At 39.7% G+C, this 21,936-nt stretch overlaps 1 protein-coding gene and 1 long non-coding RNA gene across 3 annotated transcripts in view; one reads left to right on the top strand and one right to left on the bottom strand.

The window, feature by feature from the left end:
• Positions 1 to 11,092, top strand: part of LOC106592571 (GTP-binding protein Rheb) — a 46,068-nt gene extending 34,976 nt beyond the window's left edge. For both annotated transcript variants that reach the window (XM_045694506.1, XM_045694505.1), the window contains 3 exons: positions 6,197 to 6,244; positions 6,562 to 6,643; positions 8,952 to 11,092. In XM_045694506.1, the coding sequence (XP_045550462.1) occupies positions 6,197 to 6,244; positions 6,562 to 6,643; positions 8,952 to 9,044 (223 nt within the window). In that variant the 3' untranslated portion in view covers positions 9,045 to 11,092. The remainder of the gene's footprint in view (positions 1 to 6,196; positions 6,245 to 6,561; positions 6,644 to 8,951) is intronic.
• Positions 11,093 to 11,660: 568 nt separating this feature from the next.
• LOC106569764 (uncharacterized) lies at positions 11,661 to 21,493 on the bottom strand. The gene is made up of 4 exons (XR_001320550.2): positions 21,194 to 21,493; positions 19,738 to 19,809; positions 12,517 to 12,639; positions 11,661 to 12,029 (listed from the first exon to the last, which is right to left on the bottom strand). It is a non-coding gene; the product is annotated as an uncharacterized lncRNA (long non-coding RNA).
• Between the last annotated feature and the right edge of the window lie 443 nt (positions 21,494 to 21,936).

Below are 21,936 nucleotides of genomic sequence, written 5' to 3'. Positions count from 1 at the left end.
GTGTATTAATCCTCTACTGTAACCTGATGTATATTAATCCTCTACTGTAACCTGATGTATATTAATCCTCTACTGTAACCTGATGTATATTAATCCTCCTCTACTGTAACCTGATGTATATTAACCCTCTACTGTAACCTGATGTATATTAATCCTCCTCTACTGTAACCTGATGTATATTAATCCTCCTCTTCTGTAACCTGATGTATATCAATCCTCTACTGTAACCTGATGTATATTAATCCTCCTCTACTGTAACCTGATGTATATTAATCCTCCTCTATTGTAACCTGATGTATATTAATCCTCTACTGTAACCTGATGTATATTAATCCTCTACTGTAACCTGATGTATATTAATCATCCTCTACTGTAACCTGATGTATATTATCCCTCTACTGTAACCTGATGTATATTAACCCTCTACTGTAACCTGATGTATATTAATCCTCTACTGTAACCTGATGTATATTAATCCTCTACTGTAACCTGATGTATATTAACCCTCTACTGTAACCTGATGTATATTAACCCTCTACTGTAACCTGATGTATATTAACCCTCCTCTACTGTAACCTGATGTATATTAATCCTCTACTGTAACCTGATGTATATTAACCCTCTCTGTAACCTGATGTATATTAACCCTCTACTGTAACCTGATGTATATTAATCCTCTACTGTAACCTGATGTATATTAACCCTCTACTGTAACCTGATGTATATTAATCCTCCTCTACTGTAACCTGATGTATATTAGTCCTCTACTGTAACCTGATGTATATCAATCCTCTACTGTAACCTGATGTATATCAATCCTCTACTGTATCCTGATGTATATTAATCCTCCTCTACTGTAACCTGATGTATATTAATCCTCCTCTACTGTAACCTGATGTATATTAACCCTCTACTGTAACCTGATGTATATTAACCCTCCTCTACTGTAACCTGATGTATATTAACCCTCTACTGTAACCTGATGTATATTAACCCTCCTCTACTGTAACCTGATGTATATTAACCCTCCTCTACTGTAACCTGATGTATATTAACCCTCCTCTACTGTAACCTGATGTATATTAATCCTCTACTGTAACCTGATGTATGTTAATCCTCTACTGTAACCTGATGTATATTAATCCTAACCTGATGTATATTAACCCTCCTTTACTGTAACCTGATGTATATTAACCCTCCTCTACTGTAACCTGATGTATATTAATCCTCCTCTACTGTAACCTGATGTATATTAAACCCTCTACTGTAACCTGATGTATATTAACCCTCCTCTACTGTACCCTGATGTATATTAACCCTCTACTGTAACCTGTTGTATATTAACCCTCTACTGTAACCTGATGTATATTAATCCTCTACTGTAACCTGATGCATATTAACCCTCTACTGTAACCTGATGTATATTAATCCTCTACTGTAACCTGATGTATATTAACCCTCTACTGTAACCTGATGTATATTAACCCTCTACTGTAACCTGATGTATATTAATCCTCTACTATAACCTGATGTATATTAATCCTCTACTGTAACCTGATGTATATTAATCCTCTACTGTAACCTGATGTATATTAACCCTCCTCTACTGTAACCTGATGTATATTAACCCTCTACTGTAACCTGATGTATATTAACCCTCCTCTACTGTAACCTGATGTATATTAACCCTCCTCTACTGTAACCTGATGTATATTAACCCTCCTCTACTGTAACCTGATGTATATTAACCCTCTACTGTAACCTGATGTATATTAACCCTCTACTGTAACCTGATGTGTATTAATCCTCTACTGTAACCTGATGTGTATTAATCCTCCTCTACTGTAACCTGATGTATATTAATCCTCCTCTACTGTAACCTGATGTATATTAATCCTCTACTGTAACCTGATGTATATGAATCCTCTACTGTAACCTGATGTGTATTAATCCTCTACTGTAACCTGATGTATATTAACCCTCTACTGTAACCTGATGTGTATTAATCCTCTACTGTAACCTGATGTATATGAATCCTCCTCTACTGTAACCTGATGTATATTAACCCTCTACTGTAACCTGATGTATATTAATCCTCTACTGTAACCTGATGTATATTAATCCTCCTCTACTGTAACCTGATGTATATTAATCCTCTACTGTAACCTGATGTATATTAATCCTCTACTGTAACCTGATGTATATGAATCCTCCTCTACTGTAACCTGATGTATATTAACCCTCTACTGTAACCTGATGTATATTAATCCTCTACTGTAACCTGATGTATATTAACCCTCTACTGTAACCTGATGTATATTAATCCTCCTCTACTGTAACCTGATGTATATTAATCCTCTACTGTAACCTGATGTATATGAATCCTCTACTGTAACCTGATGTATATGAATCCTCCTCTACTGTAACCTGATGTATATTAACCCTCTACTGTAACCTGATGTATATTAATCCTCTACTGTAACCTGATGTATATTAATCCTCTGCTGTAACCTGATGTATATTAATCCTCCTCTACTGTAACCTGATGTATATTAACCCTCTACTGTAACCTGATGTATATTAATCCTCTACTGTAACCTGATGTATATTAATCCTCTACTGTAACCTGATGTATATTAATCCTCTACTGTAACCTGATGTATATTAATCCTCCTCTACTGTAACCTGATGTATATTAACCCTCTACTGTAACCTGATGTATATTAACCCTCTACTGTAACCTGATGTATATTAATCCTCTACTGTAACCTGATGTATATTAATCCTCTACTGTAACCCGATGTATATTAATCCTCCTCTACTGTAACCTGATGTATATTAACCCTCTACTGTAACCTGATGTATATTAATCCTCTACTGTAACCTGATGTATATTAACCCTCTACTGTAACCTGATGTATATTAATCCTCCTCTACTGTAACCTGATGTATATTAACCCTCTACTGTAACCTGATGTATATTAATCCTCCTCTACTGTAACCTGATGTATATTAACCCTCTACTGTAACCTGATGTATATTAACCCTCTACTGTAACCTGATGTATATTAACCCTCTACTGTAACCTGATGTATAATAACCCTCTACTGTAACCTGATGTATAATAACCCTCTAATGTAACCTGATGTATATTAATCCTCTACTGTAACCTGATGTATATTAACCCTCTACTGTAACCTGATGTATATTAACCCTCTACTGTAACCTGATGTATATTAACCCTCTACTGTAACCTGATGTATATTAACCCTCTACTGTAACCTGATGTATATTAACCCTCTACTGTAACCTGATGTATATTAACCCTCTACTGTAACCTGATGTATATTAACCCTCTCTGTAACCTGATGTATATTAATCCTCCTCTACTGTAACCTGATGTATATTAATCCTCTACTGTATCCTGATGTATATTAACCCTCTACTGTAACCTGATGTATATTAACCCTCTACTGTAACCTGATGTATATTAACCCTCTACTGTAACCTGATGTATATTAACCCTCCTCTACTGTAACCTGATGTATATTAACCCTCTACTGTAACCTGATGTATATGAATCCTCTACTGTAACCTGATGTATATTAATCCTCTACTGTAACCTGATGTATATTAATCCTCTACTGTAACCTGATGTATATTAATCCTCTACTGTAACCTGATGTATATTAACCCTCCTCTACTGTAACCTGATGTATATTAACCCTCTACTGTAACCTGATGTATATTAACCCTCCTCTACTGTAACCTGATGTATATTAACCCTCTACTGTAACCTGATGTATATTAATCCTCTACTGTAACCTGATGTATATTAACCCTCTACTGTAACCTGATGTATATTAACCCTCTACTGTAACCTGATGTATATTAATCCTCTACTGTAACCTGATGTATATTAACCCTCTACTGTAACCTGATGTATATTAATCCTCTACTGTAACCTGATGTATATTAATCCTCTACTGTAACCTGATGTATATTAACCCTCCTCTACTGTAACCTGATGTATATTAATCCTCTACTGTAACCTGATGTATATTAACCCTCTACTGTAACCTGATGTATATTAATCCTCTACTATAACCTGATGTATATAAACCCTCCTCTACTGTAACCTGATGTATATTAACCCTCTACTGTAACCTGATGTATATTAACCCTCTACTGTAACCTGATGTATAATAACCCTCTACTGTAACCTGATGTATATTAATCCTCTACTGTAACCTGATGTATATTAACCCTCTACTGTAACCTGATGTATATTAATCCTCCTCTACTGTAACCTGATGTATATTAACCCTCTACTGTAACCTGATGTATATTAACCCTCTACTGTAACCTGATGTATATTAATCCTCTACTGTAACCTGATGTATATTAACCCTCTACTGTAACCTGATGTATATTAATCCTCTACTGTAACCTGATGTATATTAACCCTCCTCTACTGTAACCTGATGTATATTAATCCTCCTCTACTGTAACCTGATGTATATTAATCCTCCTCTACTGTAACCTGATGTATATTATCCCTCTACTGTAACCTGATGTATAATAACCCTCTATTGTAACCTGATGTATATTAACCCTCTACTGTAACCTGATGTATATTAATCCTCTACTGTAACCTGATGTATATTAATCCTCTACTGTAACCTGATGTATATTAACCCTCTACTGTAACCTGATGTATATTAATCCTCTACTGTAACCTGATGTATATTAATCCTCTACTGTAACCTGATGTATATTAACCCTCTACTGTAACCTGATGTATATTAATCCTCTACTGTAACCTGATGTATATTAATCCTCTACTGTAACCTGATGTATATTAACCCTCTACTGTAACCTGATGTATATTAACCCTCTACTGTAACCTGATGTATATTAACCCTCTACTGTAACCTGATGTATATTAACCCTCCTCTACTGTAACCTGATGTATATTAATCCTCTACTGTAACCTGATGTATATTAACCCTCTACTGTAACCTGATGTATATTAACCCTCTACTGTAACCTGATGTATATTAATCCTCCTCTACTGTAACCTGATGTATATTAACCCTCCTCTACTGTAACCTGATGTATATTAACCCTCCTCTACTGTAACCTGATGTATATTAATCCTCCTCTACTGTAACCTGATGTATATTAACCCTCTACTGTAACCTGATGTATATTAACCCTCTACTGTAACCTGATGTATAATAACCCTCTACTGTAACCTGACGTAGCAGGCCTAAAATAAATGGCTGAAACTAAAGCCCCACATTCTGGTCATGATGAGAGAAGTCGGTTTAACCTATCCAGTAAATGTGGAGTTGGAGTTGAGATAGAGTATTGCTCTGTTAATATTCAGATGGAAACAACTTCATAGAGAAAGCTAGCGTTATCTAGCGATAATGGAATCGCTAACAAAGTTGACACCAACAATATTGGTATGTGGTGTTTGTCGACTTTGTGGCGACTTGCTTGGAAAGCTCAATATTTTCCAGTCAGTGCTCTGAAAAAGTATTTGCCCCCTTTCCGATTTTCTCTATTTTTGCCCCCTTACACTCACTAACGGGTTGTGCCACCTTTTGCCCCTGAAAACCGGATGGCTTAGATTTTTGCAGATGAGGCTGAGTGATACATGGGATACAACATGTGGTTTTGTATTGGATACATGGGATACAACATGTGATTTTGTCTTGGATACATGGGATACAACATGTGGTTTTGTATTGGATACATGGGATACAACATGTGGTTTTGTATTGGATACATGGTATACAGCATGTGGTTTTGTCTTGGATACATGGGATACAACATGTGGTTTTCTCCTGGATACATGGGATACAACATGTGGTTTTGTATTGGATACATGGGATACAACATGTGGTTTTGTCTTGGATATATGGGATACAACATGTGGTTTTGTATTGGATACATGGGATACAACATGTGGTTTTGTATTGGATACATGGGATACAACATGTGGTTTTGTATTGGATACATGGGATACAACATGTGGTTTTGTATTGAATACATGGGATACAACATGTGGTTTTGTATTGGATACATGGGATACAACATGTGGTTTTGTATTGGATACATGGGATACAACATGTGGTTTTGTCTTGGATACATGGGATACAACATGTGGTTTTGTCTTTCTCTACAGAGTACCTATTATGTTGGTGGGAAATAAGAACGACCTGCACATGGAAAGGTATGTTCCTTACTTACATACGTAGATACTGTCAAACACACACGCACGCACACACACACACACACACACACATACACACACACACTCACTCACGCTCACACACGCTCACACACACATACAACAGGATTAAATGCGGAAGACACATTTCGGTTGAATGCATTCAGTTGTGAAACTGACTTGGTATCCCACTTCCCCTTCCCTTAAGGCATTATATCCTGTCGCTGTCGGGTTTGGAGTGAAGTCATACAGAGATGCCATCCCCTAAACTGTGGTGTGTGTGTGGTGTCTGATTGGTGCGATGTCTCTTTGTATTCCAGGGTGATCAGCTGTGAGGAAGGGAAGTCACTAGCAGAATCCTGGAACGCTGCCTTCATGGAATCCTCAGCTAAAGAGAACCAGGTGAAAACATCTAGAACACATGTCTATACAATAGAACAGGGCCTGGAGGCACAAAACACTTCTGGTACTTGTTTCTCCCTGGTAGTTAATCACCTGGTGTCCCAGGTCTGAATTAGTCCCTGATTGGAAGGAGAGAATGAAAACCTGAAGAAGTGTTTGAGACCTCCATGACTGACATTGAACAGCCCTACCATGGACTAACAGCCCTACCATGGACTACAAGCCCTACCATGGACTAACAGCCCTACCATGGACTAAAAGCCCTACCATGGACTACAAGCCCTACCATGGACTACAAGCCCTACCATGGACTAAAAGCCCTACCATGGACTAACAGCCCTACCATGGACTAAAAGCCCTACCATGGACTAAAAGCCCTACCATGGACTAAAAGCCCTACCATGGACTAACAGCCCTACCATGGACTAAAAGCCCTACCATGGACTAACAGCCCTACCATGGACTAAAAGCCCTACCATGGACTAAAAGCCCTACCATGGACTAAAAGCCCCACCATGGACTAACAGCCCTACCATGGACTAAAAGCCCTACCATGGACTAACAGCCCTACCATGGACTAAAAGCCCTACCATGGACTAACAGCCCTACCATGGACTAAAAGCCCTACCATGGACTAAAAGCCCTACCATGGACTAAAAGCCCTAGCACTAATCAACTCATCATCAAACCTTTGATTAGTGGAATCAGGTGGGTAGTACTAGAGAAAAAAATCTAAAATATGCACCTATTTGGGTCCCTAGCACCAGGATTGAACAAACAGTGCTATAGGCACTGAGCTTGGGAGTCTACAGGCCTGTATTGCTCTCCCCACTATTGAAAGGAACATTCCAGCCCAGAGATGTTACAGCACTGTTCAGTCTCTCTCTCTCTCTCTCTCTCTCTCTCTCTCTCTCTTTCTGTCAGACGGCTGTGTCATAGTAGATAGGTAAAGTAGCCTCTATTCTAGTCTAGTCTGTTCTAGTCTGCTTTAGTCTGTTCTATTCTAGTCTAGTCTGTTCTAGTCTGCTTTAGTCTGTTCTATTCTAGTCTAGTCTGTTCTAGTCTGCTTTAGTCTGTTCTATTCTAGTCTAGTCTGTTCTAGTCTGCTTTAGTCTGTTCTATTCTACTGTAGTCTGTTCTATTGTATTCTATTCTACTGTAGTCTGTTCTATTGTATTCTATTCTACTGTAGTCTACTACTGTAGTCTGTTCTATTGTATTCTATTCTACTGTAGTCTGTTCTATTGTATTCTATTCTACTGTAGTCTGTTCTATTCTACTGTAGTCTGTTCTATTGTATTCTATTCTGCTGTAGTCTATTCTATTCTACTGTAGTCTGTTCTATTGTATTCTATTCTACTGTAGTCTGTTCTATTCTACCGTAGTCTGTTCTATTCTACTGTAGTCTGTTCTATTCTACCGTAGTCTGTTCTATTCTACTGTAGTCTGTTCTATTCTACCGTAGTCTGTTCTATTCTACCGTAGTCTGTTCTATTCTACTGTAGTCTGTTCTATTCTACCGTAGTCTGTTCTATTCTACCGTAGTCTGTTCTATTCTACTGTAGTCTGTTCTATTCTACTGTAGTCTGTTCTATTCTATTGCAGTCTGTTCTATTCTACTGCAGTCTGTTCTATTCTACCGTAGTATGTTTTATTCCACTGTAGTCTATTCTACCGTAGTCTGTTCTGTTCTATTGTAGTCTGTTCTATTCTATTGTAGTCTGTTCTATTCTACTGTAGTCTGTTCTATTCTACTGTAGTCTGTTCTATTCTACTGCAGTCTGTTCTATTCTATTGCAGTCTGTTCTATTCTACTGCAGTCTGTTCTATTCTACCGTAGTATGTTTTATTCCACTGTAGTCTATTCTACCGTAGTCTGTTCTGTTCTATTGTAGTCTGTTCTATTCTACTGTAGTCTGTTCTATTCTACTGTAGTCTGTTCTATTCTACTGCAGTCTGTTCTATTCTATTGCAGTCTGTTCTATTCTACTGCAGTCTGTTCTATTCTACTGTAGTCTATTCTACTGTAGTCTTCTATTCTACTGTAGTCTTCTATTCTACTGTAGTCTGTTCTATTCTACTGCAGTCTGTTCTATTCTACTGTAGTCTGTTCTATTCTATTGTAGTCTGTTCTATTCTACTGTAGTCTGTTCTATTCTACTGGGTTCTACTGTATTCTACTCTTATTCTATTTCTGCTTTCTCAGACGGCAGTGGAGGTGTTATATTCTAACCGGTGTGTGTGTGTGTGTGTGTGTGTGTGTGTGTGTGTGTGTGTCTGTGTCTGTGTCTGTGTGTGTGTGTCTCAGACGGCGGTGGAGGTGTTCAAGAGGATGATCCTGGAGGCAGAGAAGCTGGAAGGCGGCGTCCAACCAGGGAAGACTTCCTGCTCCTTGATGTAGAGCTGCTGATCAATCAGAACAGAGAACCGAACACTGCACTGGGATATCCCGTTACTTGAAGGCTTCCTGCCAGTACAACTACTACTCTTCATCTGTCTTCAGCTCTCTTCAGCTCTCTTCAGCTGTTTTCAACTCTCTTCAGCTGTCTTCAACTCTCTTCATCTGTCTTCAACTGTCTTCAACTGTCTTCAGCTCTCTTCAGCTGTATTCAGCTGTCTTCAGCTGTTTTCAACTCTCTTCAGCTGTCTTCAACTCTCTTCAGCTGTCTTCAGCTGTCTTATGCTGTTTTCAACTCTCTTCAGCTGTCTTCAACTCTCTTCAGCTGTCTCAAACTCTCTTCAACTCTCTTCAGCTGTCTTCAGCTGTCTTCAACTCTCTTCAGCTGTCTTCAGCTGTCTTCAGCTGTCTTCAACTGTCTTCAACTCTCTTCAACTGTCTTCAACTGTCTTCAACTGTCAACTCACCAACAGTTTATTTTGCAGTATTTCTGTTTGTCTGTTTGTCATGAAAGGGTGAGTGGCTGTCATACTGTACATTTCCCACAATCCACTTCTCGTCTGTTCTGTGCTCAGCCCTGATGCGAAATTGAGACCCACGTCCAGAAATAACCCCTAGACTCTACACCCTTACCCTAGTCACTTCTCCCTTAGCCCCTAGCATCCAGGGGGTGGGGTTTAAGGTCTGTTTCTGTAGCCTTGTTTGACCATCCTGATCTTGCAAAAGTACAGCGGTCAGGATGGTAGATCAGACTCCTGTTTCTCATAAAGATGTATCAGAAACTATGTCTGGCTTGGGGCTGGGGCTGGGGCTTGGGGCTGCACAGGTGTCCATTCTGACTTTATGGTGGAAAGGTGATTATGGAAGATCAGAGATGTTCAACCTCCTCATATTAGAGATAATATAAAGACAAAACATTCCCTTTCTATTGAATTGTGTTTTTAATATTTTTATTTAATCAATGATTGTTTTCTCTTCACATAGCTCTATCCATGGAATTAGTCCAGTGTGCCACCAGGATGGAGAAAGCATGCCATGGTTGTTTTTACGCATACTAAGCTGTTAGTGTATTCAAACAGACCCCGTTTCAAAGGAAACAAGCACTCATTAGGATCAGGTGTAGTTAATTAGTGGGCGTAGACTACACACCTGACCACACTTAACAAGATACAGGATAGAGAGAGTTGTGTTGATGCAGAGAACGGAATGTATGTTTTTAAATAACATTCTTAGAACATTCTCTTAACGTTACTAAAGTTTTCTGTGGTTTTTATGGAACTTTTGGAACAATTTGAGAACATGACTTTAAATAAAACCGTGAGGAAACCTGTATTTTACGTTATGCTGAAGTACTGAAATTCCCACAGAAGAACGTTGTTTCTTAACCTTCTCTGAACTATTTTAAAATGTCAAACCAGTTGGAGAACGTTTCTAGAACATTACCAAAATTGAAATGAAATGTAACCATGTTTGACATTTTAGGAAGAGTTCTGTTAAAGTAATGAAATACCAAGAAAATACAATTTTTGAAGTTCCATAATTGTGGTGAGAATGTTCCAAAGCCAATCAACTACCCTGCACAATTCCCAGAACGTTGTGGGAAGGTTGTATACAAAATAACCATAGGACAACCACACTCTCACCAAGCACTAAGAAACGTTCTCAGAACGTTGTGGGGGTAGCTGGGCTCTGTCATTGTTGTCATTGTCAATCCGTACATCACTAAAACTTATAGTAAATCTTCCAATAAACTTCAGGGAGAATCCTAACTTCCTTAAGTAAAATTTTCACCTAGTCTCGTGAACATTCAGTTAATGTGGAAGTTAAGATTTGTTCTTTAGTCATTTCTGATGCGTTAGTAGCTGTTCCTCTTGTCCCTCTAATACACAGCTCTTTCTTTATCTACTTCATTTTCCCCCATAATGTTGTCAGTCAGATGTTCCCCCCCATAGCTGTTTTTGTCGTCAAGACAAAATATCTGCATCGTATTTTCTAATGTTGTACAAAAGTGTTTTTTGATTGTAATCATTAAAGCAAAAAGTGATTCTTTATTTCAGAAGTGTTTGTTGTATAATTCCTGCAGTGATGATTGATACACTTTGCTCAGATTCAATCATTTTGAAAAAGATTTTAACTACAAAGGGTTTCAAGGTTTTGGTTTATTTCAAGTCGAATAATTATTCATATTTGTTGATAAATATCAAGCATATTTGAGTGGTTGATGTGGTGGTTGATGTTGTGATGGTTGATGTTTGATGTTGTGATGGTTGATGTTGCGATGGTTGATGTGACGGTTGATGTTGTGATGGTTGATGTGACGGTTGATGTTGTGATGGTTGATGTTGTGATGGTTGATGTTGTGATGGTTGATGTTGCGATGGTTGACGTGATGTTTTATGTTGTGATGGTTGATGTGATGTTTTATGTTGTGATGGTTGATGTGATGTTTTATGTTGTGATGATTGATGTGATGGTTTATGTTGTGATGGTTGATGTGATAGTTTGCCTGGTGGATGCTCTACCTCCTCTCTTCAATGAACTGAATCAGGATGTTATAAAGTAGAGCAATATTGGTCTAGATAGAACCCTCAAATCAAATCTCGACCTCAAAGCCAGTTCCACTGTTTATTATTTTATTTCATTTCTAATCAGGCACTGATTTAGACACCAGGTGGGAACAATGAATTATCAGGTAGAATAGGAAACCAGCAGTACTCCAGACCTCCAGGGAATCATTTGAATACCCCTGGTCTAGAATGTGAACCAGTATATAGATTCTAGAACGTTAACCAGTATATAGATTCTAGAACGTTAACCAGTATATAGATTCTAGAATGTGAACCAGTAAATAGATTCTAGAACGTTAACCAGTATATAGATTCTAGAATGTGTTGCACTTGTCAGTGCCACAGCACTTCATGTTGATGTAAGCATTGGTTTGGAACAGCTTACAGCCCGACATGTCCATGCATCTCTGGAAATGGCCAACTGAGAGAGAAAATATAGAACAATGTTAAGTTACGATGTGATATAGAACAATGTTAAGTTACTATGTGATAGGTGTTAACGGTTGACTATAATCTGTATTAAAAACCTTTTATTCTTGATAATTCAAACCAGGGCCTGTATCTCCTCTGAGAATAAAACAGCACAGAGCAGCATTGTGTTTATGCTGGTCTATGCTTTTTTTTCTCTTTTTTTTTGTTGCAGGTTCCACAAAGCGTCTTAGAGCAGGAGTGCTGATTATGAGTCCATATAGTCTTATTCGTTATGATATAAAACTGCACCACTGAGAATTTGTGAATACTGGCACAGAACTTTGTGTGACGTGACATCCAATGCTGTTTTTCAAGTAATCTAGCATCAGCACAACATTACTCTTTTTCAAGTCTATTTTTAATAATTTGTGTTTAGCTCAGTGGGCTAACATAGTCTGAAGACCCAGGTCTTGAACCTGGTCAGTAACATTACTTACATGGTGATCTGAGGAACCTGGCGGCTGCACAGCCATCCTTCTCTGGGGGGCAGGTTTCTACTGTCACCTCACAGTCTCTTCCTGCCTTAGTTGGCACACAGCGTAGACAGTCCAGGGCTTCACCTAGGAGACAAAGCAGCGCTGTGTTAGGACGTCAGAATTATAGCAATGTCATAGGAACACTACAACACACCTACACCACAGCATTGTGTTAGGACCACAGAATTAGAATCATGCAATAGCAACACTACAGTGTATTGGCCAGATGGTAGCCGTATCGTTCAGGGACTCATTGGTAAAATACTAGGGTTGCAAAGTTCATAGCCGCCGGAAGTAGTTTGGGGGTCTGATTTTTTTTGACTATGCAGGAAATAAAAAAAAATTCCAGCGCTGAAGACATCTATATATTGGTCAGCTAATGCAGGACTAGTTAAGCCCCAGGACTAGTCAAGGCCCAGGACTAGTCAAGGCCCAGGACTAGTCAAGTCCTAGTTCACTACTTTTGTGACAAAATGTAATCTAAATGTATTTGAAGGTTTTATCAGCATCTGTAACTGGAGTCTGATAATTATCTGTACAAAACAGTTCATCTGATAATACTTGTGGAATATAAAAATACTTGCTTGATGTGCTTTCCAGTTTCTTGAAATACTTAGCAAATTCAACTTATTTCTATGTGGAAAAACTGAGTTGGTGTATTCATTCCTTTTCCATTTTAGCAGACGCTCTTATTCAGAGCAATTTCGAGTTGTGAGTGTATACGTTTTCACATTGGTCCCCTGTGGGGAAGCAAACTCACAAACCTAACACGGAACCCAAACTGGCTGCGCGCGTGCGCGATCGTGCATAATTGTATTTTGTCCCCCCACACCAAACGCGATCACGACACACAGGTTAAAATATCAAAACAAACTCTGAACCAATTACATTCATTTCGGGACAGGTCGAAAAGCATTAAACATGTATGGCAATTTAGCTAGCTAGCTTGCACATGCTAGCTAATTTGTCCTATTTAGCTAGCTTGCTGTTGCTAGCTTATTTGTCCTGGGATATAAACATTGAGTTGTTATTTTACCTGAAATGCACAAGGTCTTCTACTCCAACAATTAATCCACACATAAAACGGTCAATCGAATCGTTTCTAGTCATCTCTCCTCCTTCCAGGCTTTTTCATCATTTAACTTATATGGTGATTGGTATCTAAACTTTCATAGTATTACCACGACGATCGGCAAAACAGTTTGTCTTTCAATTACCCATGTGGGTATAACCAATGAGGAGATGGCACGTGGCTACCTGCTTCTATAAACCAATGAGGAGGTGGGAGAGGCAGGACTTGCACCGCGAACAGCGTCACAAATAGAAAGGACTTCTATTTTAGCCCTTGGCAACGCAGACGCTCTTTGGCGCGCGCAAGCAGTGTGGGTGCAATAATTGAATAACATGGATTTCTACATTTATTTTGCAACGCTCACACACGCGACGTGTCCGGTCTGGTCAGCATGTAACATGGCAAGAGCCATGTTCTACCCACTGAGCCTCGTCATATATATATCATTTTAGCAGACAGTTTTTAAATATGGTTTGGTCCCGGGATTCCAACCCACTTTTCTGGCATTGCAAGCACCATGGTCTACCAACTGAGCTACGGCACATCATCACATCACCACATCACATCAACACATCACCACATCTACACATCACATCATCACATCAACACATCACATCACCACGTCAACACATCACATCACCACATGACATCACATCACCACATCACCACATCACATCACCACGTCAACACATCACCACATCACCATGTGAACACATCACCACATCACATCACCACATCACATCAACACATCACCACATCACATCAACACATCACCACATCACATCATCACATCATCACATCATATCACCACATCATCACATCAACACACCACATCATCACATCTCCACATCAACACATCACCACATCACATCACCACATCATCACCACCACACATCATCACATCAACACATCCCATCACCACATCATCACATCACCACATCACATCATCACCACATCACATCATCACCACCACATCACATCACCACATCACATCATCACCACATCATCACATCACCACATCAACACATCACATCATCACATCAACACATCATCACATCAACACATCATCACATCAACACATCACATCACCACATCATCACATCAACACACCACATCATCACATCACCACATCATCACATCACCACATCAACACATCACATCATCACATCACCACATCACATCATCACATCACCTCATCACATCAACACATCACCACATCACCACACCACATCATCACATCACCATATCACATCATCACATCAACACATCATCACATCACCACCACATCATCACATCAACACATCATCACACCACATCATCACATCACCACATCACATCACCACATCATCACATCAACACACCACATCATCACATCACCACATCAACACACCACATCCCCACATCATCACATCACCACACCACATCACCATATCATCACATCACCACATCACATCATCACCACATCACATCACCACATCATCACATCAACACATCACATCATCACATCAACACATCACATCAACACATCACCACATCACATCGCCACATCACATCAACACATCACCACATCATCTCATCACATCACCAAATCACATCATCACATCACCACATCACATCATCACATCAACACACCACATAAACACATCACCACATCATCAAATCAACACATCACCACATCACCACATCACATCACATCCTCACATCATCATCACATCACCACATCACCACATCACATCAACACATCACCACATCAACACATCACCACATCACATCACCACATCATCACATCACCACATCATCACATTATCACATCACCACATCATCACATCACCACGTCATCACATCACCACACCACATCATCAAATCACATCATCACATCACCACATCAACACATCACATCATCAACACATCAACACATCACCACATCAACACATCACCACATCAACACATCACCACATCACATCCTCACATCATCACCACATCACATCATCAACACATCACCACATCACATCATCACATCACCACATCATATCACCACATCATCACCACATCATCACATCACCACATCATCACATCACCACATCACCACATCACATCAACACATCATCACATCGTCAACACATCACCACATCACATCATCAAATCACATCATCACATCAACACATCACCACATCATCAAATCACATCATCTCATCAACACACCACATCACCACATCATCACATCAACACATCACCACATCATCACCACATCATCACCACATCACCACATCACATCCTCACATCATCATCACATCATCACCACATCACATCAACACATCACCACATCACCACATCACATCACCACATCATCACGTCACCAAATCATCACATTATCACATCACCACATCATCACATCACCACATCACATCACCACATCACATCATCACCACATCACATCATCACATCACATCATCACCACATGACATCATCATCACATCATCACATCACCACATCATCACCACATCACATTACCACATCATCACCACACCACATCACCACACCACATCACATCATCACCACATCACATCATCACATGACCACATCACATCATCACATCACCACGTCAACACATCACATTAACACATCACCACATCAACACATCACATCATCTCATCATCACATTACCACATCACATCATCAAATCACATCATCACATCATCACCACATCACATCATCACATCAACACATCACCACATCACATCAACACATCACCACATCATCACATCAACACATCACCACATCACATCACCACATCACATCCTCACTTCATCACCACATCACATCATCACCACATCACATCAACACATCACCACATCACATCATCACATCACCACATCATATCACCACATCATCACCACATTATCACATCACCACATCATCACATCACCACATCACATCACCACATCACATCACCACATCACATCCTCACATCATCATCACATCACCACATCAACACATCACCACATCACCACATCACATCACCACATCATCACATTATCACATCACCACATCACATCATCACATCGCCACATCACATCACCACATCACATCATCACCACATCACATCATCATCACATCACCACATCATCACCACATCTCATTACCACATCATCACATCACCACATCACATCATCACATCACCACACCACATCACATCATCACCACATCACATCATCACCACATCATCACATGACCACATCACATCATCACATCACCATATCAACACATCACATTAACACATCACCACATCACATCAACACATCACATCATCTCATCACATCACCACGTCAACACATCACATCACCACATCACATCATCAAATCACATCATCACATCAACACATCACCACATCACATCAACACATCACATCACCACATCACATCAACACATCACCACATCATCACATCAACACATAACCACATCACATCACATCCTCACATCATCACCACATCACATCATCACCACATCACATCAACACATCACCACATCACATCATCACATCACCACATCATATCACCACATCATCACCACATCATCACATCACCACATCATCACATTATCACATCACCACATCACATCACCACATCACATCACATCATCACCACATCACATCATCACCACATCACATCATCACCACATCACATCATCACCACATCACATCATCACCACATCATCATCACATCACCACATCACCACATCAACACATCACATCACCACATCATCACCACATCACATTACCACATCATCACCACATCACATCATCACCACATCACATCATCATCACATCACCACATCACCACATCACATCACCACATCGCCACATCACCACATCACATCATCACCACATCACATCATCATCACATCACCACATCACATCACCACATCACATCATCACCACATCACATCATCATCACATCACCAAATCATCACCACATCTCATTACCACATCATCACATCACCACACCACATCATCACATCACCACACCACATCACCACATCACATCATCACCACATCACATCATCACCACATCATCACATGACCACATCACATCATCACATCACCACATCACATTAACACATCACCACATCACATCAACACATCACATCATCTCATCACATCACCACGTCAACACATCACATCACCACATCACATCATCAAATCACATCATCACATCACCACATCACATCATCACATCAACACATCAACACATCACATCACCACATCACATCAACACATCACCACATCATCACATCAACACATAACCACATCACATCACCACATCACATCATCACCACATCACATCAACACATCACCACATCACATCATCACATCACCACATCATTTCACCACATCATCACCACATCATCACATCACCACATCATCACATTATCACATCACCACATCACATCACCACATCACCACATCACATCACCACATCACATCATCACCACATCACATCATCACCACATCACATCATCACCACATCACATCATCACCACATCATCATCACCACATCAACACATCACCACATCACATCACCACATCATCACCACATCACATTACCACATCATCACATCACCACACCACATCACCATATCACATCATCACATCACATCACCACATCAACACATCACCACCACATCACCACATCATCACACCACATCACCACATCATCACCACATCAACACATCACCACATCACATCACCATATCATCACATCAACACACCACATCATCACATCAACACATCACATCATCACATCACCACATCATCACCACATCATCACATCACATCATCACATCACCACATCACCACATCACATCATCACCACATCATCACATCACCACATCATCACATCACATCACCATATCACATCATCACATCAACACATCAACACATCATCACCACCACATCATCACATCATCACGTCACCACATCACCAAATCGCATCATCACATCAACACATCATATCCCCGTCATCACCACATCATCACATCACCACATCACATCATCACATCAACACATCACCACATCAACACAACACATCACCACATCACATCACCACGTCATCACATCAACACATCATCACATCATCACATCATCACATCACCACATCACATCACCACATCACATGATGCCTCAATGTACTTAATGACTGTATTGTGGATTGTTTTTCTTCATGGTGATAGAAAGTCTACAGGTATAAACCTAGATGACCAGCCTATGTACAATACAGTGATGCACATTAAGGGGTTTGTAAGGATGGTACATTTTCCATGTTATTTGATCAATAAAAATATTGAATTTTATATGGATGTTTTGTGTCTTTACCCATAAATTGGCACCTTTTTATATTAGTGTTTGAGGACAGGGTTTTGTCTCTCTGGAGTTTCATTTTATTTAACCTTTATTTAACTAAGCAAGTCGGTTAAGAACAAATTCTTATTTACAATGACGGCCAATCACAGAGAAAGTGAGAGGAGAACAACTCTTACATTGAATCCTGCAAGATACTGTTCTGAGATGCTGAAAAACAATGTTTTGCCCGTGCTACAGACGTCTATATCGGTCCGTTAATACTAATAAATGCCCAGTGCACTACTTTTGCGAGAAAATATATATATTTATATACTGCAGTGCCCTCAGCACCCCTACTACCCGCGGCTTTGGCAAAGATCCCAGGTTTTTCAGAAATCCCAGTTGAAGTATTCGGTAGGTAAAAAGCAGGGAGGGAAGTCGCACTGAGAGTTTTGAAAAGTTTCCAGAATTTTGCAACACTATAATGCTGCATTCATGGACAAGTCGGAAAACTCTGATCCTCTGAGTTAAAAATTAAACATAAGTTATTGCGTAGAGCTTCCTATTGGTTGATTCTGATACTTTTCCAAACTGGGAAACTGGGGTATCATCTTTCTACATTGAGTTTCCAAGTTGGAAAAATCGGAGTTCTCTAGTTCTGACATGTCACGAATGCTACATATGAGACCGTTCCAGAGCCTTACCCAGCACCACAGTACAGAAGGGGTTAGAAGACAGTGTTTTCACAGTAGTTAATTAGTGACAGACCCACCACTAGCCAACAGCAGGGCCAGAGCCACTGCCAACATCACCATCTTCATCTTGCTGGTTTGTATGTGTGAACCTGAGAAGAGGGAACAGGTAGTGATTTGTAAACATTGCGAGAGAAAAAAAATATTCTCTAATATACTTTGATAAACCCATTGTTGTGTGAACCCTTTTTGTGGATTATCCTGTGCAGCGAGACATACATACAGCTCACTGCATTTTGTTTGAATTAACATACTGTATATTCTTTTTGTATTTCATCGTTTGATGAACAGTGATAGTCAGAATGTAGAGGAGAGGCATATACAGAAGGAGACAGAGAGGAATGGCTGAGATGGGTTTCGAACCCACATCCCCAGGGGTATATTGGATCTGAATGGCTAACCAGACTCAGGCACATTTTATTGACTAATGAAAATAATTTCTATCACGTTTCCATACACTTTGATCTTGAACAAAATAGCTTTCATGGCTCATATTGAGAACCAAACCCAAGAAATAGAGTATGGTAAAAGACTAAGCATCCAGCCGTTGAGGAAACATTGTAAAACAACATGAAAACTGAAGAATATCAATCAGAGAAGCATGAACTGACTAATTCTCCACTGATGTAGAACTGACTAATTATCCACTGATGAGAGAACTGACTAATTTTCCACTAATGAGAGAACTGACTAATTCTCCACTGATGTAAAACTGACTAATTCTCCACTGATGAGAGAACTGACTAATTCTCCACTGATGTAGAACTGACTAATTCTCCACTGATGAGAGAACTGATTAATTCTCCACTGATGTAGAACTGACTAATTCTCCACTGATGAGAGAACAGACTAATTCTCCACTGATGAGAGAACTGACTAATTCTCCACTGATGTAGAACTGACTAATTCTCCACTGCTGAGAGAACTGATTAATTCTCCACTGATGAAAGAACTGACTAATTCTCCACTGATGTAGAACTGACTAATTATCCACTGATGAGAGAACAGACTGATTCTCCACTGATGAGAGAACTGACTAATTCTGCACTGATGTAGAACTGACTAATTCTCCACTGATGTAGAACTGACTAATTCTCCACTGATGAGAGAACTGACTAATTCTCCACTGATGAGAGAACTGACTAATTCTCCACTGATGAGAGAACTGACAAATTTTCCACTGATGTAGAAATGACTAATTCTCCACTGATGAGAGAACTGACTAATTCTCCACTGATGAGAGAGAGCAGTAAAATGAAACTCAAAACAGAGATGAATTAACTGCACCAACGCAACGGCTGATTAAAAAACATATATCCCATTTTTTTTTTAAACAAGCTTTGAGATAAGGAGCCATAGAATCCTAACAATTTTTTTTGAAATAACCAAATATCTAATGCGGCACATGCAGCAATGGTTTACGTCCGAATGTGTTACCGCTCCATACAGGTAAATGTAGATTCAGGTATAACTTACCTCACTCAACGCTGTGCTGATAGATTAGCCGTAAACATCAACGTCCTCCTCTAATAGTCCACCCTTTGGTCTCTTTACACAGTCCTGTCAACTCCCCTACGGACACAGCAGTGTACTGGAGTAACCGCTGTATAATCACACTATCAGTTCACCAACCCACTCCATAGCCATGTCCCCAATGACACCCTATCTCCCCAAGAATAGTGCACTACTTTTTAACCAGGCCCTGCCATTTGGAATGCAACCCTATGACTAGAGGGGTATGTTTTACTCTGTAGAATCAGGTACATGTATGCTCTCAGTTCATGCCAACTCCCCTAGGATTTGATTTTACAAAATCACATTTACTCTGAAGAACACTGCAGATGCAAACTGTCATTGTTACCAAACTTTGCATTTGCACTGATCTTCGTGTAAAGGCTGTATAATCGGGTGTGCTATTGCTCCACCCACCCAGTCTACCAACGTATGCACTCTCTCCACCCACCCAATCTACCAATGTATGCTCTCTCTCCACCCACCCAATCTACCAATGTATGCTCTCTTTCCTCCCACCCAATCTACCAATGGAGACACAATGTCCAAAGGATAGAAATTCTTTTCCCAACACCTTAACATTCATATGGGTTAAATCCCATAGGATTGCATCTACAGTACATATTTATGTCTCCCCCATATCTGTAGGTCTAGCCTGGGTACCAGTCTGTTTGTGCTAACATTCCACCCCTGGCCAGTCCTTGTCA

Source organism: Salmo salar, chromosome ssa14 (assembly GCF_905237065.1).
Source record: "Salmo salar chromosome ssa14, Ssal_v3.1, whole genome shotgun sequence".
Classification (NCBI taxonomy): domain Eukaryota; kingdom Metazoa; phylum Chordata; class Actinopteri; order Salmoniformes; family Salmonidae; genus Salmo; species Salmo salar.
This window is presented reverse-complemented; position numbering and strand designations above follow the sequence as displayed.